Source organism: Streptopelia decaocto (assembly GCF_964273445.1).
Source record: "Streptopelia decaocto genome assembly, chromosome: 7".
Classification (NCBI taxonomy): Eukaryota; Metazoa; Chordata; class Aves; order Columbiformes; family Columbidae; genus Streptopelia; species Streptopelia decaocto.
Genome location: NC_138661.1, coordinates 40,313,082 through 40,340,043, shown reverse-complemented (window position 1 = coordinate 40,340,043; position 26,962 = coordinate 40,313,082). Strand labels below are relative to the sequence as shown.

Here is a 26,962-nt window from a genome sequence, read left to right as displayed (position 1 = left end):
AGAGAGGAAAAAGGAAAAAAAGCCCAGAGGCCTTTGCAAAATGGAAACAGGCCAGACTAAACATCCAAACTGAAATGCCCCAGAGCAAGCAAGAATGAGAAATGACAGAGAGAAAGAAAAAGCTGGAAGGTCCTGACTCTCCTTAAATAATTAGCATGAGACTAATGGGATGGAATGCTCTTATTGATCAGTCTGGATGTCAGTCAAGCTCTGCCCTGTCCTTGCTTCCGTTCCTTGATGCTTCACACCTGTGGGCAGAGTGCTCAGAATGTTCTTAGCTCTCAGACCAGAGCAGTTAGAAACATTAACTCTGTGGGGGTGTTACTACTTCTTCTCAAACTAACTCCAAATTATGAGCATGCTAGCTATGAAAAAGAAAGGTTTTTAACTGCACGAAGAAAATTAACCCATTTTCAGTCAAACCAGCACAATGGTAAAGCACCTAATTGAAAACTCTGTGGTGAATTGGTTCTACCCATGAGTATGGTGGCACTGATGAGTCTTGAAGAACTCTGGTAAATCTTCTTTGGATTCCAATGTAGTGTGCAGGATTTTGTAAATGATAGTAGAAGCACCACCTGTGTTTCTACATCACTGTAGGTACACCCAGCTAGACAGGAAAGATGGATGAGATGGAAATAATTAGTTAGCTCTGAGGTTAAATTTCAAGGAAAGTCCTGGTCATTTTACTTCCTAGTAGCTGAAGATGAGATACAATATTCTCTAATGTGATGAGGAAGTTCTTTTTAGATTTTTTTTTTTTTTTAATTAAGTTTTAAGCCAGATTTCTGAAGAAAATGAGACCAATGAGATCACATTGTTTGCTTCCCTCTTAAATGTTATTGAATCCGTTGACCAGATTGAATCAAATTCCTTAGAAGGCTTCTGGAGGGAGTCCAAGTAGAATATTAGAAACACTCTGCAAAAACTACTACCACATAAACTTAACCATTATTACACCTGGGAGACTCTATGGGATGGTGGGCATTAGGAAGGCCTTGCTGGTGGGAGTTGTTGCCATCAGAGGCTGCAGCTGAGCTGCTGTTAGAGGATGCAAAGAACATCTGTAGGCTCCATTTATCTTGCTGACCATGGAGGAACTTGTTATGGCATGTTCTTCAGCAGGTGGTCAAATGCCAAATACCTCTACAGTTGCTCTCACCCACAGGCGGTCTTTGCCAGGCAGGTTTTACCTTTTTGTCGTGGAGCTTGTGATGGGATTGAGTTTCTGTGAAACTGTTTCTGTGTGTGTGTCTTTCCCTGCCACAGACAGAAGGGCTTTTGTTTGCCTCTGCAGTGGGAATTGATACTATAAATAAACTGAACTGAAACTTGACTCCAGCCTCACCTTTCCCTGTTTTAGCTGTATCTTCATCTGGCGTCTGAGCTCAGAGATGACCATCAACATGCGGCAGCGACTGTCTGACATGAAGCAGAGAGGGAAGCAGGCAGAGAAGTCTCCACTGCACAAGACAGCTGGACTCATGAGGTGAGCTGAGTAGACTGAGAAGAGGTCGCTGGCTTTGTAGGGTTTAATGTGGAAAGTGTGGCACTGGGATTTGACTGTAAGGTTTCTGCTGTCTTCACTGGTAGCGTCTTCCAAAAGTTCTCTTACTGTTCTGTTGGATTTGCCATGGTTTTTGTGCCTGTCTTCTTTGCATGTAGAAGCCTGACTGTGGTCTTCCAGATTGATGTACTTAGTGTTGCTTCACTGATTGCAATGTGCATGCAATGCCCCTTGTGTCTTAATTTAGTTTAATGATGTGGTCAGAAACTTTAATGAGCAGTTTACCTAGCAATACTGAGGCTGGTACACAGCATCCCGTGAGGGAAGCCTTACTGCTTCATGAATAAAGTTCTCTGGACCTAGGCTGACTACAATTTAAAGGCTGTTTTCTGCGGTGTCAGTACCAACGTATGCCTGTGAGCTGTATGAGTTTGCTGTGTTGATCATAATTTGGAAAGAGTCCTTACAGTTATGCCATTTCTTTGTTAGCTATTTTCTGGAGGCTTTGAAAAAGGTCACCTAAAAATAATTGTAATATAAATAATAAATATAAAAATAATTTCCATGGGAAAAGTTCTTGGCAGCTAAATCACATTATTATTTTTTCATCGGTAAACAATGTATCTAAAAACAAACTACCACAGCCTACAAACTGAATAGGTCTAAATTTATCTGGTGACCTTTCTTTAAAAAGTGGTGCTTAAACACAGACCCTGTTTTTAAGCACAAGAGTGACAGGGGATTATGGATTATTAGTGTAATGTATTTGGTTTGTCTGTAGTCAGTAAGTAGCTGAGACTAATTTGACTGTAAGCAATGCAGGAGAGTGTCTTGACTGAGCTGATATGGGATCAAAGCAGGGAAAAAAAATGATAAACACAGATATTTTGATGCTATGTCCCACAATTTTTCTCTTCTGCGTGACTACATATTGAGTTCTGGATGTAAAAGTGCCAATGCATTGGAGGACTTACCATGCTGCTTGTCAGAGTATCACAGGGACCTTCCCACTCCCTTTGGGAGCAAGCAGTGTTGAAACAAGTCCGTCTACATAGTTAAATTTGGGAAAATCTTGATCTGCTTATTCTTGAAACGAGTCTTGTCTAGTAAGTGCTTTTGGTAACAATGATGGGAGAACTCAGGAAGTCTTTTTTCTAGCCAAAATTCTGGAGTTGTCAAGTAATGTGCTTTTTATAGCAGACTCTCCATATTCCAGCAGCTGCAGCCTTACCCTCCCGGGGCTCAGCCTGTGACAGATAATCCCAGTCCTCTTCCGCATGAGGTGATACTTGTTTCCGTCCCAGACGCTTGCTGAAGGGCGGTGTTAGTGCCGTGCCAAGCCCAGCACTTTATTAAACTTGTTTGGTAACCTCTTTGCAAGCCTGGAATCTACTTGTTTGGTCAGCTTTGAAAGCTTGTTTTCAGTTTTGGTCGACCGCTGTGGTCACTGGAGATCAGAAAAGCCATAACTCCAGAGCATTTTGGATTGGGACTGAAAATGGAGCAAGAGCCTATTGGACCAGCATTACTGAGGTGGGAGAAGAAAAACTAATGAACTTGAGTAAGATTGGTTTTCTAGATGCCCTGTGCCTTTTCTGGTTGTGTTTTCAAAGTCTGTCTGTGTCGGTTGCAGTGAAGACTGGGCTTGCAACTTGTGGTTTAAAACTGTTATCTCAAAAGGACTCACAGTAGTATAGGAAGGGTCCCTGCTTGATGATATGTTGTTTGTTCTATGGTATATTCTCTAGAATGGTATTGATAGAATGTTGTGTGGGTAGTATTGCATTCTCCTAGTTTCACAGCATGAATGTATGATGAGATAAATAATCTAAGTAATATTGGGAAAACGAAACTGAACTGAGGAGGCAGTGGGGAGATGAAGATTTCCAATTTGTGATGGTGTTGTCTCTAAACAGGTGTGACTAGCAGGGCAGGGACTGGCCCAGCTGAATAACATCTGGTGTGTAAGAATGCCATTCTTGGTCAAACCAGTGCTCCATGAAGCTCAGTTTTCTGCCTGTGACAGTGGCAATGCAAGATGCTATTTGGTGGGACACTGTGTGAGCCTTGCTATATGGCCTCTGCGGTCCGTTTGCCTCATGCTCAATTGTTGTATCGGATATGTTAGGAGGTACATCTCTGCCTGGTCCCTTGAGTATTTGGTCATGAACCCTGTTCACTGAATTTGTATAAATAATTTTGAACTTTGTAATATTGTCTGCCTCTCCAGCCTCCTATGGTGACAAGTTCCAGGAGTTCACTGCTCTCTGTGCGAAGGGCTTTTTTGGTCTCTATTAAACAACGCTCCTTCTAGTTTCATTGAAAACTCACCGTTTGAGATTATTATTAGTTTGATGTGCTGTATTTCTGCATCCAGCTATCTGTAGTCCCCATGTTTTTGTAAATCTCTATAATAACCTTTCTCCGTTCAGCCTTCTCTCCAAACTGGAGTCCCAGTGTTTTCAGACCCTCCAGAAACTTCTAGAGAGATTGAAGTTTCTCCTCTGAAGGATTTCTGTGACTCACCTTTATGGGACATTGGGTTGTTTTGTAACTGATCTGATCTATATGACTCACAGTTCTCCATAGTGCACCTGAGAGCCTTTTGGTTCTGCCTCTGGTTGCAGTAATCACAGATCACGAACATGAGGAGCTTTGATTGTTTGGGATAATAGAATTTGTACTCAGCCGATATTTCTGGTACATTTTGGTTTTGAGGCATTTATATTTGCAGAGAAGGAACTATGTAAAGGTCTTTTAATAGTTTTGATTTTGATCCAAGTATGCATTTATTGTTTAGAAAAGCTTGTCTCAAAATTTTGGAAGGGAAGTTTTAAATTAATTTTACTGTGGAATGTTTGCAGGGCTTATAATCATGTTTTAGCTGAGCATTTATATTTTTTAATTTTAAAAGTCTCTTTTTCTGAAAGTTCCATTGAAGCTCTAGTATAAATAGCAGGAGATAGAAATGTTATCCAAATTAAATTGTCTAAAACTAATATATGTATGCCGAAGAAGTACTGTGTACCCTCAGATATATTTGGAAAGGTTAACTTGTTATCAAATTCTCAGTGAAGCTTTGGTCCAGTCCAGGAAAGCTGTGCAGTTGTCAGGGCTCAGAATGGGGCAGGCTTTTGATGCTAGGTCAGAAGTGATGCCTGAGTCTGTGCTGAACTCCTGCAATTATAACACCAGGGAAACTCTGAAGTCAGCAGCACTGTGATCTTTCTGTAAGGAAAAGTAGGGTAACTTTCTTTTTAAAACCCTTAGGCATTTGAGGAGCTGGGGGGAGGCAATCTGTTGGCGATCCCTACCACATAGGATGTTACAGTTTCATAAATAGGCCCCTGAGGATTTAAGTAGCACAAGATCGGAGTGGCAATGCTGACAACATACCTCTTTAAATGGATAGTTGCCATCCTTGCCTGTTTTGTTTTAAGAAAAGAAAGAAGGTCTGAACTAAGGACATGCAGAAGAATACAGAGTACCTAATACCAGATGTCTTAGAACTAGAATGCCATAAAGACATGTGGCACTTTTTTTTAAGTCTATATATGTGTCCTGAAGATTTTCTAACTGAAGGTCCTTCCCTGCCATTGGCCCTGTACTGGCAGACCCTTCAGAAACTGGAAGCTGAAGTGCAACAGACTCTCCCCATCTGTGCAGAGCAAGACCCAGGTGTGGGACATATTCCTCAGCAAAGGAAGAATATGAGAAATGACAATTAAAATCTTCGCTCCGAGTCACTTGTATCATGAGAACTGGGCATGTCTGTACATGCTATTCTGGAATAGCTACTCTGAAACATTCATTCTGGTATAACGCTGCTTTGCTGAGGTTTGGCTGTATGTACTCTTAGCAGGAATTCAGCAAAACCGAGAAGTCTTGTTCCTTCGCTTTCAGAATGCTCTTGTGTGGTGCTTATTTGGAAGCAGCTTCCATGCTTGAAACCTCACCCTACATTGCTCTGACCATCTAAGCAGGGACAAGAACTGAGGAAGAGTGTTGGAGAGATGTGAGCAACAGAGGGGTTTGGAATAAAATCCAAAGTGCACAGAGGCAGGCAGGAAAAGGAGAAAGCAGTAAACCCTGAACTGAGGGATTGACTTGGGCAAGAACAGCTAAAACACTCAAGACATTGTGAACTGAGGTTTCATTTTCATAAGCATCTCAGTTTCAAGTCAGGGGGCCCAATATCCTTTTGAAAACCCCATTCAGTTATCTCCCATCAGGTCAGAGGGCTGAGTTTGAAAAGCATATTTGAGTTATATAAAGGAGGATGTGGAAGCAGGGCATGGGTTTTTGCTGCGATAATGCAAGATAACCTTACACTTGTATCAGACATGTGTGACTTCATAAGTTCTTTGGCACTTCCTGTGAGGTATGAAAAAACATCCATCCAACTTCCAAAATATGTTTTGCACTCTTTTACTCAGCTCCTTTGAGGATATTGGAGCATACTCTTTTTTTTCTTGCTAATTTTGTCAGTCACCATCTGACAGCTAGAAAGCCATCTTTCTATTTGTAACATAAACCACACTGACAGCAAACCTCCCTTCTTCATTTACATCTATGACAGTACATGCAGGAGTTTACTAAACACTTAACCTTGCCTTATCACCTCATCATAGTGAGGTATTCAGCTGGTTAGATGTTAAAATGTTTAATAATCCAACCCTTCTTCCTTAATAAACTCCTTAAACAACCATAATGAATACAAGCAAAAAGTATGCTATCAAAGTTACCAATACAAAGTTAATATGGCCTACTGTAAATGAATGTAATATACCTCATAGGATGAAACATGGCATAACATCAAACATACTGTGGTGCTTGAACTTTGTTGGGCTTCCCCTGCTTAGGCACAAGGACCTGAGAGTGACAAGATGGACGGTAGAAAAGAGGAAGAGACTGACAAATGTCTTAAGTAGATGAGCCAAGAGCCTCCTTTCACTGGAGGACTCTGCAGACTACAGCCAGGTTTACTCTTCTTTCTGCCAGAAGACCTCCAAGCTCATCTGAAACGGTTGGGTAGTTATTGCTCAGCCACCCCTGACAGAATGGAAATTAATGTTCTGCCACTGTATGGAAAGAGAAAATATTAAGATACCTTAACTACTTCTTACCACGTTTGAATACTGCTTGCTATCTGTCAGCTGCAGGAGAAGTTGGTCCCTGGCCAGGCTGTATTTGATGGATGAGCTATTTTTATTTCATGAATAATGCTTGGCACTCAGCACCCACCAGTGATATCCTATAAATGTCACTAATTATGAGTTTGGCACTCTAGCTCAAGGCCATGGTGTGGGAACTGCTCAAATGTGTTTGTTAGGGATTCCTCATTTGTTCAATTATTGTCCAAAGGGAGTTAATTCATTTGGTTCTGTTGACTGAAGGGGTGAGGGGGTAAGAAGGGGAAGAAAGAGGGAAGACAGAGTTTGGTGTTAGTAAGTGTCTTTGGTTAGCATTGGGGAATTATATGCTAGGAGTGCCTCTAAGGTCTGTGTGGGAACACCTGTCTGATCTACTTTGATTAAAGATCTGCCCCAAATAGGTTTTACATTTTTCCTTGCGGCTGAGGGCTAAAAAAGGCAGCACAGTGCTCTGATGGTGAGTGGGCTGTGCCTGCAGGTTCTGTGTGGTGCAATCCTTGATGTGAACCTGTCTCTTATGTGATAATTTGCCATATACCCAGTTGCTGTCAAACAGGCAGTATCTCTGTGACATTTTTGATGTGTAAAACAGTTCCCGAGAGGAAATGCTTAAAGGTGGGAAAAATATTTGCCTTTCAAATATGCTGTACTATCTTGACCATATGAATTGACAGTCTGAAATGGAAGGCCAAGTTTCATTCCACTTGACTTTCTCAGACTCGTTTACTTCTATTCTGATTTCTGTCATCCTTCCACACATCTGAGGCAATTGCTGTGGGACACTCTGCACACCTCTGTGCAGAGTTGAACTTGCCCTCTTTCTCAGAGATGGGTTTTGCTAGAGGAAGGGCTGTTTGGGAGAGTTGAGCACATGCTGAGTGTGAATGGAGATAAGGTGGAGAACTGCCTGGTGTAGGGGTTGAAATGGTGGGCAGTTCTTGAGGCAGACCATAATACTCCTTCCAATTTCTGCCTTTCAGGCATGAGTCTATCTCTGCCCTGTCTTCTGTGCCTGCACTTTCATCAGACAGCGACAAGGATGGTGAAGATGAAGGGAATGATGAAGATGAATTACGTGGGCTGCAGTCTTTCCGTATTCAGTCCACCTGCAACACTGAGAGAGACTCAGGTATAAATGGGAGACGGCCATGGGCAGAGATGAAGAAAAATGGCAATGAACGTGAAGTGGGGAGAAGATGAGAGTTGCTGGCTTAGGGATGACAAGATATGGGCAGAAAGACCAAGACAGAAACAGAGGGATCAAAGCCAATGGCTAATGTGGGGTTGCCCATTCTGGTGTCTGAAGAGGGGTGCATTTCAGAGTTCTGTGATTAGAAATTCAGTTGTTAAATTGTCAAGTTTCTTCTAGTTCCAACTGGCCAAACAAGTTTTGAATTAGTGTCCTGAGCTTAGGTCTACAAGCTATTAGAAGTCCACAGAAGCCAAAAGAGATCTCATGGAGGATTCTAGAGATGTCTGGTAAAACTTAGAGTTTACCATTACTAATTTGAGATATTTTTACCACAGATGCTACAGTGTATTGGAGCAGGGTCTTTTCCCAAGCCTTTGGTGGGCCACTGCACTGTGGCAAGTGTTCTGCAGTGGGTCTGCCAAGTCAGTGAAAATCTTATTTAAAGCAGTACGTCTCCATTAACATTTCAGTACAATGGGTTGGTCATCTGTGGGAAAGCATGTGTTGGCAGTGGTCTGCTGGTTCAAGAGGTGTAGGCATGCTGCCTTTGAGGAAAGATGTGGTAAGAGGGCTTTGAGAAGGTGGGCTGCTGGCCAAGGAGGTCAACTAGGTATATATCTTTTTCCTTTTCCAGATCCAGACCTTGCACTCTCAAGAAGCCTTTCCCACTGGGAAATGAGGAGGGTGAGTTGCTAAACCTTCAAACTGTATTTCTTGTCATAGGGAAACTTGAAAAGAAGTTCCTGTGGGGATTATAACTTTGTTCTCACTGGTGGGAAAGGTGGGTGTGGTGGGAAACCATTGAGAAGCCTCTCTGAAAAACAATTTGGGGATGGCAAAATACAGCCTAGTAAAGAGACAGTTTCACCTGGGATTCTTACATCAGTATCTTTCCATTTGATGTTACGCTTTTGCTCCTTCATTTCTGCCCTGAATGTCACATAGTGCTGAAACTGATCATATACTTGGATCTGAGCGAGGCCTCTAAACGTCCACTTATACAAGAAGCAGCAACAAAAGTATCAACTTTACTTGACATCTTTATGATTAAGGGAGGAATATTAATCTGTCTCACTGACAGCTTTAGGGTTTTTATGGAGATGGATATAATTGTGGTTTTCTATGGGTCTTTTGTTTTCTCTCCTCTTTTTCTGTCAGCAGAACTCAGTCTCTAAGACTGTCTTTCTTTCAATTTTCTTCAGGCCAAAGAGATAGCAGCGATCCAGCACTCAGAGGCACCAATGAGCAAGATGCCCCGGCAACGTGGGCGCTGGTCCCAGCCAACCAGCAACATAGAAATGACTGTAAAATCCATGCTTGACTTGCGCCAGTTGGAGTCTTTCTCTGTTTCCCGTTCTCCAAGTCGAGACTCGCTGTCTCAGAACAGCAATGGGGATGACAGAGAAGAACAGGCAGATCTTCCTGTGCACATCAACAAAGTAAGGGCATTCCTGCTCTAGGAGATGAACTACTCTGTGTGTATCTGCCCTGCCTCTATTTATTATTACGTATAGTTATTACTACCTGATGCCACTCTTTACTTCTTTAGAGGTGGCTTTAAATGCCTTCTGAGAAACCTGTTTAGGTAACTTTTTTTAGCTAGTACTCCTGTGATGTGTGACTCTGGCTTGTCTGCCGTCTTGTAGCAGAGCTCATATGGGATCAAGGTTTCGTTCCAATGACAGAGGAAGGCCTCATGTTTTCTTTTAGCTCTTTGATTATTTATGGCAAAAACAAGCTGAGAAGTTGATCTTGGAATGAGAGCTGTGTACTTGATTACCTGTTAGCTCACTCTGCTGGGGTGCAGTTTCTTGCCTTCAGTAGTCACTGAAATGTGGCTCATATGACACCCTCAGTTGTGGCCTGTGCTAGATCATTAAGTTCTCTGTAAAATATATTCAAGATCTCAGTATCGATGGGTCACAGCAAGTAATGCATGCTTATGCCTCAAGGCTAATGACTGTTTTCCAGTAGCAGTCTGACCTGCTATCTAAGTTCATTAGAGTTTTTCCTACCTTTATTAGCAGCATGACTGAAGACAGGATTAGACTCACTGTGTGCAGTTTTTTTCAGCTGTGACCCACAGATTTCTATGAACTATGTCTGATGAGTCTGTAAAAGGTAATGGAAGAACCCGCTGCCATGTGGCTTACACTTCTGTTGTGTGGTCAAAGGGGGATAGGGAATCCAGTACTTTACCAGAGAATTATTTGAGATTGCAAATAGGAAACAAGGTAGGAAACTGTAGCAGTAGTCTGTCAAGTCTAGTAGATAAGGAACAGGAAAGATATAGGAGTGCTGTGTTTTCTGATCTCAGATTTTGGATTGTGTTCCGTTCTGCAATGCGTACTTTATAGCTCTGCACAGCACGTGCTGGCTTGAAGTAAAACACTGACAATATCTGATATTATCTCTCTCTCTTTTTTTAATTTTAATTTTTTATTTATTTTTTAAAAAACAGGTTGGCAGCTCGTTACCTTCCCAAGATAACAGGTCTTGTGTGCGACCTCAAGTGATTCGGCTTGTGTCTTGTGAAGAGGGGATTTTCTCTCAGGAACTGGAACCTTCTGAGAGTGAGGAGTGTGTAATCTACCCTGAGCAAGATGAAATCCATCCCACAGACCCTAGCAGGTTAAAAATATGCTCTCTGCTGTGCACAGCTTAAATGTTTCTGGTTTAGTTTGCTTGCAGCTTGTATGGTAACTCATCTGAGTTGACTTACTGCCTGATTGATGGCAGGCATGCTTAGTTGAGAGTTTTATGCCAGCCTGATGCTAAAGGAATCTGCAGCTAAGAAGACATCATTAAAATAATCTTTCCTTGGAGGAAACTGCACATTAGCAGCCTCCTCCAGGGTTTTTTGTTGAATAAACAACTTCAGAGCAGCCTTTTTGCTTTCTCCCTTATCTGGATTGAAAGAAACAAAGGAAAACTTGGAAGCTGGAAAACCACCCAACAGTGATTTATATGTAGCAGTGAAATGTCTGCCCAGGAGAAATGACAGGACACTATTATTTGTGACAGTTTCAAACCTAATTTGGCAAGAATTTAACAAACATAGTATGTGATGACCCCATTGTGGGAAATAGAATGGCTTGCATAAATAACATAGCTGGAATTGAAAAGGACACTGTAGACAGTGGAGATGTTTTTTCTTCCTCTGCTGTTTCATCTTGTTTGGTTTTACCTCACTTAATTTTCTGTTGCATTCTGTGCTCCTTTTTTTTTCCTTCCCTGAATTTTATTCTTCCCTTCCCCTCCTAACCTGATGTTAATAGCTGTTTAATTTCCCCTGTCTGCTCCTGCTCTGTTATAAAGAGTGGGCTGATAGCTTTAGACAGGCTTTTATCCAAGAGCACATGCCAAGATTTTGCAGTTGAAGCTGCTAGGTTTCTCCCAGTTTCTCTTTATTTACATTTTTATTATAATAACATTTGGACAGAGCAGACCCATGTGCTGCTCCGTCATATAAGAAAGGGAGGCCCTCTGGTGTGATGTTGAATACAGACTGGACACATCTCAAAGTATGCAGTTTGCAAGCTGCCAGAGGTAATTGCTGTTCAGTTCCATTGAGTGACTTTAGCATCCTGCCTTGAATTGGAGTACAGCTGAAACCAAAGAATTTCATAAAGTGGAAAACTGAAGTCCTCAGGCATCAGCCAAAAGAATAGTATTGATGTCATTTGACAAAATAAGACTCGAGAAATCACCACAGGAATCGGGAACCCTGTCCCACAATATTGTATTTTTATATGATGTTCTTCAGTAAGTTAGTCTTGCTCAAACCCAGAATCTTCTCTACCTTGCAACACAGAAGTTGCCCAAAGAAGCAGGTCATAAACATGGAAGAAATACTATATTAGATCTCAAATCTGTGGCATACGGAAGTTCCTGTTTTGCAGGTATAGGCCTGGTTTTAGTCCCTTTTCCTTACGTAGATCTCTGCGTTTGTTCCTCACCAGTGTTGGCAATCAAGGCAGGGCAGGGCTGTGCTGGGGCCTGGTGATCATGGGAAACTGACGGTGCCCAGAAGGTCAAACAGTCCCCTTGAGACTTCACTGTCCAAGCTTAATGAAATGCAAAACATATACTGTATAATGATGAGAGAAATCGACTTATTTTTCTCTTTAAAGCCTTGTTTTTGTAATCAAAGGTGTTACTAACACAGGTAAGGCCTTATTAAAGTTATACGTGCTGCTTTACATGTAAATCAAATATCTCTTCTAGTGCTGTATCTTTCCTGTCTCTCTTGTAGTGAGTTCCAGGTAAAAGCGTTGTCCCACGGGAAGCTCAGTAGAGGTTATCACAGTAATGGATGCCCAGACAAACACAGTCCTGACAGTGCCTGCTCTGTAGATTACAGCAGCAGTCGTCTGTCCAGCCCAGACCAACCAAATGAAGGTAAGATGCAAAGCCATTATAAATATATGTGATGTGGAACGTGGCAGGAACTTGGCGGGATTGTTTTGTGCCATGTGTATCAGTTGCTATCCTGATCTTTGTCCTCTTCATGAGCTGAACTGAGGTTGCTCTATTAGTCTTGCTGGTATTGCTGTAAAGACACTGGCACATTTGTACAGGCACTTCAGTGAAGCCACTGTAGGAGGAGGAGTTGGTTAAAGTGCATTTTCCTTGTGCACCTGTGGCATTCTTGTACCTTGCTATGTGAGGAGGCAGGTTTAGGACTGATTATCCCATAGGCTGTGCTGTTTGTGGGATATATTTGATTAGAGAATTACATTTAATGCTGACTGACTTCTGCTTTAACATTCTAGGTTCAATTTAGTATATTTGTTGAGTATCTTTTTTTTTAACCTGACTAATGTTACTGTTATTATGCTATTACAACATTGGGTTTTTGGTTTTGTTTGTGGTTTTTTTTCCTTTTCACAGATTCTGAAAGCACCGAGCCTCTAAGTGTGGATGGCATCTCAGACTTGGAGGGAGAGGAAGGAGAGGAGGACATGGGTACTAGCATGCCAGAGGGAGAAATCCCCCAGATACCTGATCAAGAGAAGTTCCTCAAACAGCATTTTGGGACCCTGGGCAGCACTGATGGAAAAGGTATAGCTGTCTGTTCACTGAAGGGTGTTGCGAGATCACTCCAGATTCCCCTGTATAAATCAAACCAGGCTGGCAGGCTTTCGTGGGGGTCTGTGTATGAGGGGGCAAAAATGGGGAACCAATGTAGAGAGGCCTAAAGAGCAGTGACATCTGTGAACTTCATCAGTCTGTGTGCATGAGAGTGGGGTCTGTGTCAGTGTGGGTTAAGTATTGGCCCTGGAATCCTGAAGAGCCGTTTCTTGTTCCCGGACTAATCTTTCCCATTGTACATTAAGATATTAACTGTGTGTTCACTGCCACCACCCCCCCATAGGGGACATGTAGTGGCCTCTAGTGGTATATTAAGGCATAACAAATGTCACAAAAGAAAAGAAAAGGCTGAAATGCTGGGTGGAGGGAGAGAATAAGAGGAGACATCAGAGTGGCAAGGGAGCTGGTTAGTCTTTATCGACTGACTCCAGAACAAAGCGTATCTTTCTAGAATTGATAATAGTTGCAGGCAGCAATATCGATGTGAGTTGTCCGGGATTTTTTTTGTTCATTTGTTTCTTTGATTGGTTTGTTTTCTGCTTGATGCCAGTGTCTCACAGTCCTGCAGGCAGGATAGGACACAAAGAGAAAAAGGAGGAGGCATACCCTTAGGGAGAGTAGCAGTTTAAGGCACAGTAATCTAAGTAGAACAGAAGAGGCAAAGCCAATGAAATAATTTCATTCTCTGTGGTTTTAGCTCAAACAAATTCTCTTGGATATGGGGGGACATTTGATAGTCTCCATAATAAGAAAATGCATGTGTCAGAATGTTTGTTCTGTAACTAAACTGCTCTCTTTTTCTCTCCCCTTTAACCAAAATTTGTAGGTGGCTCATGTAGGAGTCTGGAAAGAACTGAAAGCCTCAGCATTTCCTCTCGCTTTCTTTCCCAGTCCCTGGCTCTCAGGTATGGCTCTGCTTGTTTTGAGTGTTTTTGCCTGTTTTTACTAGCGTGAGTAGGTCCTGTGCTAGGCACTAGGTCAAAATAGTTGAGCAAACCCTATGGCCTCGGTGTGCCTCGGCATAGCACAGCACCTGGCGGGCTGGTTGCAGACCCTTGTGATCTGGGCAGGCCATCCCATGCCACTTTAGCTGTTCTGTTTCTTCCTAAAGCACCGCTGTTATTTTGTCCTTTTTCCTCTTTCAACAATGTGTTTAATTGTTTCGTGATTAATGCTTGATTGATTACGCTGGAGGAATTGCTAATAATCTAATTTATTCTTCACTGTTTATGCTCTGTTTATTCTTTTGCATTTCATTCAGCTTGGACAATTAAAGTAGGCTTGTCAACTTTTCCTTTGTTTTACAGTCCTTTTTAACTCAGATTCATTTCTCAGTCCTGTGCCTTCACAGGGTGCTCTGGTGTCTCATACAAAGCCCCAAAGGGACATTATTCTTCCAAAAAACCTTCAATCCTAAAGTACCCCAAAAGGCCTCTCCAAGCTGTTTCCCTTGTTGTTTAAAAAAACAAACAAACAAACAAAACCAAAACAAAACCAACAAAACAAAGGAACAAAAAATGGGGTAAATACTTTTGTTGATTTCAGTTCATAAATGTTTAAAACAAACAAATACTCCTGTATCCCTCTAAAATGACAACCTGAAATTTCAGCTTAAATTAATTTCATTGTGTAGGACTCAGCAGATTTGGGTACATCTTCTATGGTTCACCAGCTGTGTCTATATTCACCGTGTTAGGGACATTTTTCTGTTATTCCTGTATTCAGCTGCTGTTGCTGCTGTAGGAGTGCCTCTTAGTCTGACTTGCATTGGGATTGTATATTTGGGAAGAAAGCCAGTGGTTAGCTATTGTGTCAGCTTCTGGGAGCTGCAATGGCGATTGAAGAAAATCACTGGTGCTCTAGAGATGTAATGAGAGGTAACTTTAGATTATGGGAACCTCTGGAATTTTAATCTGTTCATCTGTTCAAACATGCAAGATTGAAAGCTGCCTCCTTTCCCCAAGGCAAGCCCACTGTGCTTCTCTGAAGTGAAGAGGAAATTAGGTTTTCCTCTTGAAGATACTGATCACCTCTTCCTAGTTTAGTATGCTTTCATAATGTTAGGAAAGTATAATTACTTTCTCTTAGGGTATGTTAGAATGGACAAGATTTCATTGTTAGTAAGATGAGCTGAGAGAAAAGACCTGACCTGACTTTGCCCAGTCTTCCCTCTGCCTAGAATTTTTCCTTCTCTTTTGCCTTCACCTCTTACAGTGTCCCCCCTGGAAACAGTGACCCAGTGCTACTTGTGATCATGCAACCTAAAGTCAAATGCCTGAAGACCAGTGAAGTGGTAACAGCCTAGGGCATTTTTGACTTGAAAAAATCCAGATAGGGAAGGGCTGTCTATGCTTCAGAAACTGGCTTAATGCATGTGCCTCTTTGTCCATGACAACATATTTGTTTTAACCAGGATTTCTTTATCATGTTCTCTAGACGATTGTCACTCTCTTCGTCAAATCTGATCCTGGATTCAAAGTCAGTCGAGCTGCCAACCCAGACCAGTTGTTTTACACCAGATCTGTTGAAAAATGGCAGCAGCCATCCTGGTGATGCACTGGAGAACAGCCAGCTCCTGGAGAGTGTAAATTCAAATCGGGCTGTTTATGTCCAGAAAAAACGCAGATCAGCTTTGGAGGCCAGCAGAGCTGGTATGGCTCCCGGACGGGTTATTGCATCCTTTCCAGAAGGCCCTGTGAATGCAGTGATGAGAAAGGCCCAGTCAGTTCACGACCTTGTTCACGACGGTAAGGACACAGGTTGGAATGATAGTATAAACCTGAGAATGAAATGAGGAGTTTTGAGCTTGAGCAGAGATTTAAATTGAGCTTATGTCTTTCTGTGTTCTGAGCTACAGGCTTTGTGTGTCTTCTAACCCTTAGCCTGTCAAGGGAAAATATTTTTAATTTGTAATGCAGATGCTGGTCTCCTAATTATCAGTCTCTGATATTTCTCTGGCAGCGGTGGGAGGAGCAATGCCAAGGGTGAAATGAACTATTTGCAAATAAATTCTCTCTTGCTGTGGGTGATTACTCCAGGCCAAGACTGAAGATGCCCAGGGTGGGAAGGGGAGAAGGAGGAAAAGGGTGGGGGCAGTGAGAGGGAGCTTACTGTATCCATGCACTGTCTGTGAAAGAGCTCCACTTTTCAAGACAATCAACTCATGAACCATCAATAAGCACTTGGTTTGTTTTTTTAAAAAATAAACCTTATCACCAGAATACCATAAATAATTTTTTGCCCATTTCCTCTGGTCTTTCAGTTAACGGTCACACTGATCTGAGGTGTTCTGGCCATACACTTTAAGAACAAGTCTTATTGTGTAAGCAGCAGTGTGTGAGCAAGATGAGGGAATAGTGAAAAAGAAAACTGTTGAGGCTTGGTGATATTAACCTGAAGTAATGGTTCTGTACACCTCTCCCAGGGGCTGAGCTGAGGCATATAGGCTGGAGCAGCTCTGTTACTTTCTGACTTTGGAATTCACTGCAGGCTCTTGTCTATTTTTGGTATGTCTGTCTGTTTAATTTTCACAGATAAGGGTCCTGGAGTGATATGCTCTGCGAAGCAGCATTCTCAGACTCTTATGGTGGTTGAGAAGGATCCCAGACCAAACAATGGTAGAGCATTATCAGCCAGTATGTTGAAGATGGATGGATCTGGTGCTCTGCTGGCCAAAGATGTAAGGGCTGCAAAACCAAAGTCCTACATGAACCCCACAACTAGCTTCCGAGCTAAGATGTCAAGGAGCGTATCTGTAGGGGAAAATCTGTACCTTGGTTACTCCACTGAAATGTTGACTGATGGGAGGACTAGCCCTCCAGTGGCAGAGAAGGCACAGTTTAGTTCCACAGCAGATGCTGAGAAAATTAAGCTACCAGTGAAAGAAAATGTTCCAGTGAAACCAGCACTTCAGCCAGTTGTAAACTGCTCATCTCCCAAGTCCTTCCACAGCAAGCTGGCATCATCAAACCGAGCACATCTGATTCTTGACATTCCCAAGCCATTGCCTGATAGACCCACACTGGCTTCCTTCTCACCCACTACCAAACCAAAAATGCCGCTCGAGCCACAGTCTCCGCAGTCATCTGCTGGGGCCTGTAAAAAGAAACCCTCTTTTCCTGAGGTCCGAAGCTCCAAGAGGGAGAATCAAACTGCTGGGTCTCTGGTTCCTGGCAGAGAGATCCCAACGGGACTTGCTAAGGAGAGCCCAGTGGAGAGCCTAGTCTCACGGACAAGTTGCCAAGATGAGCCAGACACTAATCCAAAACTGAGGGAGCTGTCAGAGGGCTGGCACCTAAGGTCTCCAGAGGGCACACTGCCAAGGTGCAGGGAGAGGATCACCGGCATCGCCTGTGTGCTAGACAACCAGCCCGGACTTTGCCCACTAGACCCCATCAGGCCGAGGTCTCCTACATCTTTAACTGCCTCAGCACAGGTCTCAGGTGTGCATGGATACCCATCTTTTATCTTCCCCCTTCTGTCTCCTGTCTTTGTGAACCGCCTCACGATTCCATCACATTTCTTTACGTCCAGCTTCTGGCCTGTCTCGTCCTGTCTACACCTGTCTCGTTCCATAAGCCATCCCCTCAATGGTGAGACACTTCTTCAACCTGACATCTTTTTCTCAGTCTTTAATTTCAATTTCTGCTGGGTCTTATGCCTGAAGGTCCTTTTTAGCTGAATGTTTTGTAGACCTCAGCGCACTCATGTTTTCAGTCATACAGTTACATGTAGGGGCTAAAACCTCATTCTGGTCAATTCTAAAAGCTGATGTGCTGGGGGATCCCCATGAGTGTGCGTAGGTTACGTCCTCTGTGCCCCCCTCAGGGCATGTCTGACCAGCAGGTGAAGGTGCAGGCCAGCATGTGCTAGCTGAACCTAGCAGGCATGGATCATAGTAGAAGTGAAGTTATGCCAGGCAGCTCAGCAGTGTGCGGGTCCAAAAAGGTTTGCATATGACTTTCTTGTATGAGATGAGGCTTGACCAAGATGAGTTCTTTGCTGGAGTAACCTGTGAGAGTGCGAAAGTCTCTGTGCTGCTATCACTCTGCTTTGAGGACATGACTGCAAACTGGGTATGCAATGCACACACAGGCCTAGCCTTTGCATTAGAGGATAAGGAACATGGATTGATTTTTGAATTATCTCTAGTTTGGAAAAAAAAAAGGTGCAGGGTGGGAAACTGTTTTACCTGCTGAAAACAGCTCTTGGATCTGTTACAGGCCCTGGTTGAAGGTACTTCAATCAAATGAAAACTAGCAGGTAACTTCAAACTGAAGCAAAAATCCTGCTCTCCAGGCAGCAAAACCCCCAGGGGCAGAGAAGACACTGTTTAAAAACCTCCAGAGGTGGTTGTTTTGTGTCACATCCCAAAAAGAAATATTCCTCCTGAAATACTTAGCTGAGTTGTGCAGTAGGAAGCTCAATGCTAACAACTGCACTGATACCTTTTACCTTAAGGCGACTATAGAGTGCTCAGTTTTTAATCTCTTTTTGTCACGTTGTTCTTATTCATATCTGAGAAGGGACACCTCTGTAATCCTCTGATCAATTACTTTTTGTGGTGCCAGGCTGCTCCACCATTCATCTCAATGGTTAAGCACAATATTTCTGCACTGAAGCATTGCGGAGGGATAATCTGTTTTTGATGTTATTTTGCTTTTCTGTTTGGATCAAACTCCCTGGGGTTGAAACACTCCTACATAAAACAGGAAATGTGGTGTTTTGTCTGAGGAACCTGCTGGTTTTACACCTTAGGGTAGCTGCTCCGTAGAACAGTGAGTACATCGGAAACTTCCAGATCCTACCCCCCACAGGGGTGAGGTTTCCTCCAACAGCAGATGCAGCCTGGAGCTGTGGAATCACATTCTCCAGCAGAAAAGTAACAGCACAGTTGTCTGCACTTCTTAGGCTGAGTTTTCTCTTCTAAATTTGGGAATCAAACTACACATCCTATGGTTTTTGGTCAGTTGCTGTGAATGTTTGTTCTCAGAATTAGAACAGATAGTGCAGAGAAAGAGCAATATTTTTTGCAGTAGTGATTTTTTTTTTTTTTTTTGAAGCAGCTCGCATACATAGCATGCCCTGACGGAATATTTAGCAGCATCCTTTAGTGAGTTAGAATGAGTTAGCACAGTGGATCCCTATTTTCTTTTCTGTTCTCAACAGACAACCATCAGCCTTCCCAAATTTTTAGTGGTAAATGCTGGAAAACCTGTTTAGATCCAAGTTGGCTATTGCTGTTAACAATTTACTGTGGCTTCTGTGGGTCACAGTGTGGCAGTTTAGATTAGAACTGTAGGGTTGACAGAGACCTGTTCTGCTTTTGACTTGCTTTGTGGCTTTGGGTTTCCACTTTATTTTTCTGTCTTTCCATTTTTCTGCCTGTATAACAACTGCAGGTAAAGAGACTTAATGGTTTTTGTTAAAGCATTTTGACATCTACAGCTAAAATGCTGTGGATGAGCTTAATACTGTTGCTATGTTTCATATTCTCTGCTGGTTTCTGAAGAGCTCTGCTTTGCACACCTGAGAGGCAGAAAATGCCTATTACTCAAGCATTTATGTGTGTTTGTGACCTTTCTCCAGACTGGCAGCTCACAGAGCTGGAGACCAGCATAAAAAGCATGATTAGAGGAGAAATCCAGAAACAATCATGAGAAGAGACAGCTGGGTTTAAACAAAAAAAGAAGGGAGGAGGGGAGTAGAAAAAAAAAAAAAAAAAGGTAAAAAAATAAAAAAGGCAAGAATCTTGGACTGTACTGAAGCGCGCTGTGCTCCAACTCTACAAGGTTGGGTGATTTGGGAACAAAAAAAGTGTATGGAAGGATTTGTTCATGACCCTTTGTTCTTCTAGATGTGTTTTTTTAAAAAAATGTATAAATAGATGGTTTTCTAGCTATATTTATTTATACATCATCTAGATGTATTCATCAAATTAGCTAAGTTTTCCTTCAGCTTGTTCAAAGATTACATTCTTTGAAGTGCAGAAATACTAGTCCTAATGTGACCAAGTTTTGTTTTCAGGTAACTAAAGGAAGCTGAATGGTGTTTGTCCACATCTTTGCAAATAGCAGATAACTGCAGAGTGTGTGTGTGTCTATGTCTTTGTTCATGGTTTATGTCTAACTCAGGAAAGTGTTTATTTTATTAAAACATTGCAGGCCTTTAACTCTGATGCTTTGGAGATAATATCTGGTAGGGGCAGGCAGAAGATGGTGTTCTTCAGTTGCTTGCTTTTATTTTTAATTTTCATCAGCGGTTGCATATCCCGGGTTGCTAAGAAATGTGATTCTGTTGTGATTGAGTTTGGTTGTCAACATTCCTCTGGACCTCAGTCTTCACTAGAGAACACTGTAATAATTCAGTATAATCCTTCATCCTCAGCTCTTAGTTGTACACTGTGCAGAAGGATACATGAGGGGAAACGTGTAGATTTCTGACTAGGTGAAGGCTAAATTAGAGGCTCCTCATATCAGTCCCTTTTGCCACAAGAAGCCTTCATTCAAACTTGACTTTAATTATAATTGAGAATGACCTGGGTAATCTGTGACTGTCCTTAACTGTAACAAAAAAGTGCGGAATGAGAAAAACCGTTGTGGACTTTGGAAAAGCTAAAGAATCGAAAACCAGGAACGTTTGAAACAAGCAGCATCTCTAAGTAGTATGAAGGAAAGCTCATGTAGAACTTGCCGGTGTAATGATTAGCTCAAACCAGCCCTGAAAATTGAATGAGAAGTGTGTGCACATGGTCCTTCAAATATGTATTTTTAAAAAAATGTTTTCTGACTGTGAGATCTCTGATATTGGAGCGTGTCGGTGCCTTAGTTTGTTGTTTTGTTTTTTTTTATTTCCCCCTCCCTTCAGAGTCCTGCATCAGTGTGGAGCAGTGTGAGCATGTGGTATCGGAGCTGCAGGACAGCATGCGCAGAGCCATTCATCTGTACCGCACGGTGAGTGACCACAGACACGAGCTCTGTTACAGCGAGTTGGCTATACAGCCCGTGAGCATCAAGTGGACGTGCTTGCTGGCTCAAGGCATTCTCTTGGCTGGGTGTGCAGGGACACAAGCTGCCTGGTTCTCCACTTGACTGCACCTTAAGCTCGAACTGGGGAGGCAGGAACTCCTGGTTTTCAACTTTTGGATTTTTCCAAAGGTTTGCTATGGTACTCTGAGCAAATCAATTAACTTTTCGGTCTGTTTAGCCTATCTGTAAACTGAAGATAACAGTATGCTCTTTTTCAGAGGGGTATTAGGGAATTAGTTAATGTTTATACAGTGCTTCAGAGATCTGAAATATTATAGGAGCTTTAAGTTTCATTATCCCCATCTGTTCTCTGTCTTTGATGCCTGGGAAAGGGATTAGCAAATGTGAGATACCATGGTAATCCAGCCGTGAGAGGGAACATGCAACCACTCGCCTGTCCCTCTTGCTGCCAGACCAGAATTATGTGCAGAACAAATCACAGCTCCTAGTTTCTTTGCTTAGTGCTGGTCTGTCAAGTCTCCTCTAGTGAGAGTGAAACTTCCCCAGTGAGCTTCTGCTGTGTGGTCCTCTGCAGCTCTGACCCGAGCGCTTGCATGAGCTCTCTGACCTTGCTCTGTTCCTGTGACCAGCCGCATCTGGCAGACAGAAAGGAAAGGAGACTGTGGCCCTGTGCTGCAGCTGGGAAACATAGCACCTCCTTAGGCCCAGTGTAAGAGAAACACTACCCAAAAATATGCTTCCCATCTCTATCCTATTGGAGTAATGCCTCTGGATTTAGTGTGACTAGCAGTATTGGATGCATGCCCTGCTATATGACTAAATTGGCAGCCTTGAATGTTCAAGAAAAGGACACCTGAGTGGTCTGCAAATCCTCATGGCTTCACTTCCCTGAAGGGCTGAAATCACTCACTTGATGCTCTACCTAAATCCCAATGCATTTTTTTTTTTTTCCCTTCTCTGTTTTTAGGTGTTAAAAGATATGGAGTCTTCTACTGACAAAGATAAAATAGCAAGTCTCCTGACAGAAACTTTCTCCTCAATGAAGAGAGAATTGGATTCTCTGAAGGATGAGGAAGAGCTTCCAAAGGTTAAGGAGGTACTGGTGAAGCCACAAGATACCACTAGCCCACCGAATGAGGGATGTGGTGCCAATCTACCAAGTCCCAAGAGTCTGGGAGATGAGCAGACACTGGCTTTGCTGGAACAGTACTCAGAACTATTGCTACAAGCTGTGGAACGACGTATGGACAAAAAACTCTAAGAGGGTTGGCTTTCAGGTTTTTGTGAATACACAGAAATAATCCCAAGAAGAGGACCACAGAGAGCTTCAGACTGATGCTATCATCGCACTGGTCTACGGCTGATGGGGAGACCTTTATAAATTTATTTCCTCAGGCCTCTACAACTGACTTGCTCTAATTCTTAGCAATGTGCTGGCCACAATTTTAATATTTTTTTCCCCAACGGTCTTCAACTTCCTGTGTCTAGACAAAGTCTTGAAAGAGGAATTTGGAGAAATTGCCTTGAAATTTCTTCATAGCCAAGAGGTCAGGACATTTGGCACCTAAAGAAACAAAGAAAATCCAGTTTATCCAAGAAATTCTGAACTGCTGACTAAAAACCAAGGAGTCCAAGTGAAGCCAATCCCTTCCCCTCCAAGGCTTCAGGAGAATCAAGCAGCAGACTTTTTATGGATTTATTTATTAATTTATTTTTCTGACAGTTGCTCTTTGTCACGTTTGTGGCTATTATCTTTGTCCTTTAACAAAAACTGTCAATCCCTTTGCCATATCTGAGCAAGAAACAATCTCTGTATTATAAACCCCCAACAGGGAGACAGGCTGGAGTGTCTGTGCAATTAATGAACTATTTTCTGCTTAAATCTTGTCTTGCTGTTCTTTCTTTTCCTGCCTTAGTTTTGTTACCTGGAGTAATCCTACTACTGTCATGACAACCCTGTCTGCTTTTCTCTTGTTTCCAGGCAGTCCCCACGCTGTATTTTATCTGCATTCACCTCCAGGGGAAGGTTCTGCAACCCTTGGACCATGTTACTTAATGCATTCAGTAGTGGTATTTTTAATCTGGAATTTGATGTTATATTGATACTTTGGACTCTGTTTTCTGCAGACATTTTTTAAATGGGATTTAGATACAAATATGAGAACTTGTTTCAGCCACCTTTCATGATTAGAAATTAGATATCATCTTTGTTATTGTGACTGGGAAATTTGAGGTGATGATTTATTTGTTGAGAAGTGACATAGAAAAGCTGGATTCCATCTCTTACAGTGTAACTTTGGACTTGAGAGATCTTCACTGCAACGGCTCATCTCTGTCATTTATTCATTTCACTGTGATAGGACATTTTCTTTTTTTGTTTTCAGGAAAACAGAATATTTATATTCCAAGAAAGATGGGTTTCTCCTACCTTTTGTAAACTATTTCAAATACTTAAAAAAAATGGTTTCCCAAGAACTCTAAACAGATATTTTGGGATATGATTACCACCATTTCCCCTGCTCCCAGCCTCTTTGCTTTTCATGAACGTCTTGTCTGAGAAACAGAAAACCTTCCCTTCTTGCATTCATGTGTGCAATACTCTTCTCACCCTGTGGAGCTTCTCTAAGCCCATGCTAACTTGTGTTTGTTATGGCTTAAAACTGTCCAGTGATGGTTTTTTGGTCAATGATAAGCTAAGAAAAAAAAAATTCAAACCAATGGAATTCTTTAGCACCTTCCCCCTTACTCCCACTCCTTTCCACAACAGGGACAGACATACAAAATGTTTTATTTCTTCCTCCATCTGCAGTGTGTCTTGTATTTATTTCAAGGCAGAAGAGTGTAATCCCGGTTTATAAAGCTAATGCAAGGAACAAGCTTTTGGTGGGAGAGAGAGACTGCTAGCACATGTGGAAGTCACTCAAAGGCAGCCAGACCTCATCACTTGGTTCCACAGGTTACAGGCTTGAAGCAGTTTTCTTTTTTTCCTGCCCTGGCTGTCATCTCTTGGAAGCCCTGTGGCACTTGGAAATGCGCTCTGTTGACTTCTCATCTTTCTGTGATTGGAGATCTGCAGTGCAGCCTTTTTTTTAATGGGCTGGCCAAGCTGGTGTTGGATGACTTATTTCTCCCTAATAACTCCAGGGCTGAGTAATCTGCAGTTGTCACTGTAACAGGTTTGCTGGCTGATCACCCCTGCCGAGTGCTTCAGGAGTTGGCAGTATGGGGAGCACTTTGAGGGCTTTCTAACTGCTTCTGCTTGTAATTTGGGTCTGCCTAATCCCATTTTATGTGTCCTTGCTAACCTTTCCTTCCATGGGCTTGTACTGAAACTTTAAAAGTGTTATTTTCTAGTCCTGTCTCAGCATTGTACTGTGCTGAATCAGCTGGTGTGCTCAGTCACATGGGCAGCTTCTCTTGCACAGGCAGGCTTTGCGAAGGCAGGCAAGTTGAAAACCAGAGAGGAAACTTCTGTCATTTTCTTTGGGTGAAAAGGTGTGCTGGAGATGCCGTGAGTGGAATGTATGATGGCAGTCATGTTGGGTCTGTGATGGAGTTAGTGTGGGTCAAGCTTGCTTTTGAGATGACTAGTTCCTCCACTTTCAGACTGTGAACATGTCCTAGTACACAGGAAATTTCTTGCTGTACTGAGGCCACAAGACACTCAGGTAAAATAGCAGTCCCTTCAACCTGGCTATTTTTTGGTACTGGTGATAATGGTTTGAGGGTCCTTTATATTACTTCCCTGTGCAATTTTATTACATTTTATTGTTTAACTTTGAGGTAGTGACAAAAAGGGTCAGAGATGATACAGAAGAGCCAGTGGCGAGAGTGAAATTCCCATTAAGGTAAAGAGCATCAAGCAGGGAAGCTGGCATAGAGATGTGACACAAAGCTCCTTGGCAATGAGTCACGTGAAGCAAATCTGATTTTTAAGTTGGTCAGAGCAGAGTTTGCTTCCTGGAATGGATTTTGCTTGGGGTCATGGCCGCATACGGGAAACCAGAGGTAAAATCTGATCAGAATGATTGTAGAAGTGTCAGGCAAGTAGATCAGCTGGAGGATGGTTGTGTAGTTTAAAGTAAATTAGCATAGTATATGTAGGACACACAGGAAAACAGAGTAGAAATGGTCTTAGCCTGAGGAACACCATTTGGCCAATACCTGTGAAAGATACAGAAAGGCTTTGTGAAAGTAGATTTAGGACTGAGATGGTGATCTGTAATTGAAGAATGAATTGGAAGGGGGTTGTTTTTAAATAGGTGCTATTGGACCTCTTGTTTCTTTGCTTGCTGTCCTCTAAGCAACTGTTTTTTCTTTAATGGAACGAGCTGTTTAGCCATGGCTTGGATGTTACGAATTGAGTAGCAGAAGCCCAGTAAAGGAGATGCTGGTGCCACAAGTTTGTTGCTAAGAGGGCTGAGGAGATGGTGTTGCTCTTTAGAATTTGAGACTGATCAACCGATTCTTCCCAGCTAAATTCCTATTGCTGGCAGTAGGAAATATTCCCAAAAATTCTAGTTTACAGAAAAAAGCGTAAATGTGTTACATTTTGTTGCACCTTGTGAACATGTTTCACCACAGGCAGTCCATTGGTGCAGGGAGAGAAATACTGAGTGGCAACTGCCTGGGAAGTAAAGAGGCCTGTGGGAGGAGGTAATAAATTTGAGTCTATCCCTCTTGCTGGTTTGTGTAGGTGTTAACATAGACACAACCAGATATGTGTATTAAGTTATTTAACGTAAAGCCTGAAAAAATAATTTGTACCTACCTATTCTCTTTACATATATTTTGCCCCTCCAACCCAACATTTCTGGTCACAATGAGAATAGTTGTTGGGTTGTTGTGTTTTTTTTTGTTTTGTTTTGTTTTTTTTCCATCTCATAGATAGTATTAGTTTGCCTGTAGGACCCCCTTGTTCATTATTTGGCCCTCTGAACTGGGAGAGCTGCAACCTGAGAGGGCAGCAAACACTTTGTTTTGTTTCCTGCTGCAGGCAGGGTAACACCTTCCTCCTCCCCATCCCTCAGTAGCACCCAGGAACTGTGTGTATGGGAGTCTGCGTTTCCTCCCCCTCCTCTCAGGTTGTCCTCTCCTTTCCGTGCAACCTTCCAGGCAATGGTTGGGGCAGGCCTTGCAGCAGCCCCCTCCCCAGTCCCCCATTTTGCAGATTTCATTGTGACTCAGAGGAATCAGGAGCTTTCTTTCCAGGAGTAGAAACATACAAACTTAATTTTTTAAAAAGAAAGATTATGTATATAATTATATATAAGAAAAAGTGAAATACAGGTATTTAAACACCATTGGTAAATTAATGCATGTATATGGTATCTCCCCCACCTCCCCCCTTTGGATGTGTAGTATCCAGGATACTAAATGACAAAAACCTCATTAAGATAGCAGACAGGTCTTAATAGCAGCCCCTGAGTGAGCAGGTACTTCCTTCTCTGGGTAAGACCAGCGTGTCCCAGATTTCAAATCGTGTGTGTCAGTCACGCGGGGGCAGCTGGGACTGTGTTGTGTGGGTAAGCTGCTGTGGACACGCGTGGGGCAGCAGCGTTGGGAATAAGCCATGTCCCCCCGCGGGGCTCTCCTGGGCCCCCTGTGCTCCAGCACGGCCCTTTTCCTTCACCTCCTTAAAAAACAAAACGAAACAAAAAAAAATCCTTCCCGCTTTATTTATAAATGTGTGTTTTTACACTTTTGGCTTTAGGTAAAGTAATACTTTAAAATGTACTTTTTTTTTTTAATTATTTGGGAAAAAGAAATAATCGTTTGTTGGGTTTTTTTGCACTGTGAGGCTCCCACCAGGAGCTGTTTTTAACTCTGTATTCATTTGTACTCCGTGTCTTAAACTGTTTCAATAAAAATGTGACCATTTGTTACCCAGCTGCGGTTGAGCTGCGCCACCCACTCGTAAACGGCGCTCAGGCTCTCATTGCCTTGCGGGGGGAGCGGCAAGGGCGGCCGCGCCGGGGGAGGAGGGCGGCGGCGCCTCCTCCTCCTCCTCCTCCTCCTCCTCCTCCTC

General features: G+C 42.6%; 1 protein-coding gene across 5 annotated transcripts in view; it reads left to right on the top strand.

Moving 5' to 3' along the window:
* Positions 1-26,834, top strand: part of MAPKBP1 (mitogen-activated protein kinase binding protein 1) — a 104,699-nt gene extending 77,865 nt beyond the window's left edge. For 3 of the 5 annotated variants that reach the window (XM_082059347.1, XM_082059346.1, XM_082059349.1), the window contains 12 exons: positions 1,364-1,489; positions 7,641-7,789; positions 8,487-8,536; positions 9,055-9,291; positions 10,314-10,483; positions 12,108-12,253; positions 12,746-12,916; positions 13,773-13,851; positions 15,383-15,693; positions 16,480-17,538; positions 20,813-20,898; positions 21,902-26,834. In XM_082059347.1, the coding sequence (XP_081915473.1) occupies positions 1,364-1,489; positions 7,641-7,789; positions 8,487-8,536; positions 9,055-9,291; positions 10,314-10,483; positions 12,108-12,253; positions 12,746-12,916; positions 13,773-13,851; positions 15,383-15,693; positions 16,480-17,538; positions 20,813-20,898; positions 21,902-22,195 (2,878 nt within the window). In that variant the 3' untranslated portion in view covers positions 22,196-26,834. The remainder of the gene's footprint in view (positions 1-1,363; positions 1,490-7,640; positions 7,790-8,486; positions 8,537-9,054; positions 9,292-10,313; positions 10,484-12,107; positions 12,254-12,745; positions 12,917-13,772; positions 13,852-15,382; positions 15,694-16,479; positions 17,539-20,812; positions 20,899-21,901) is intronic. The other 2 variants (XM_082059348.1, XM_082059350.1) reach the window with 2 other exon arrangements.
* The last annotated feature ends 128 nt before the right edge of the window (positions 26,835-26,962 follow it).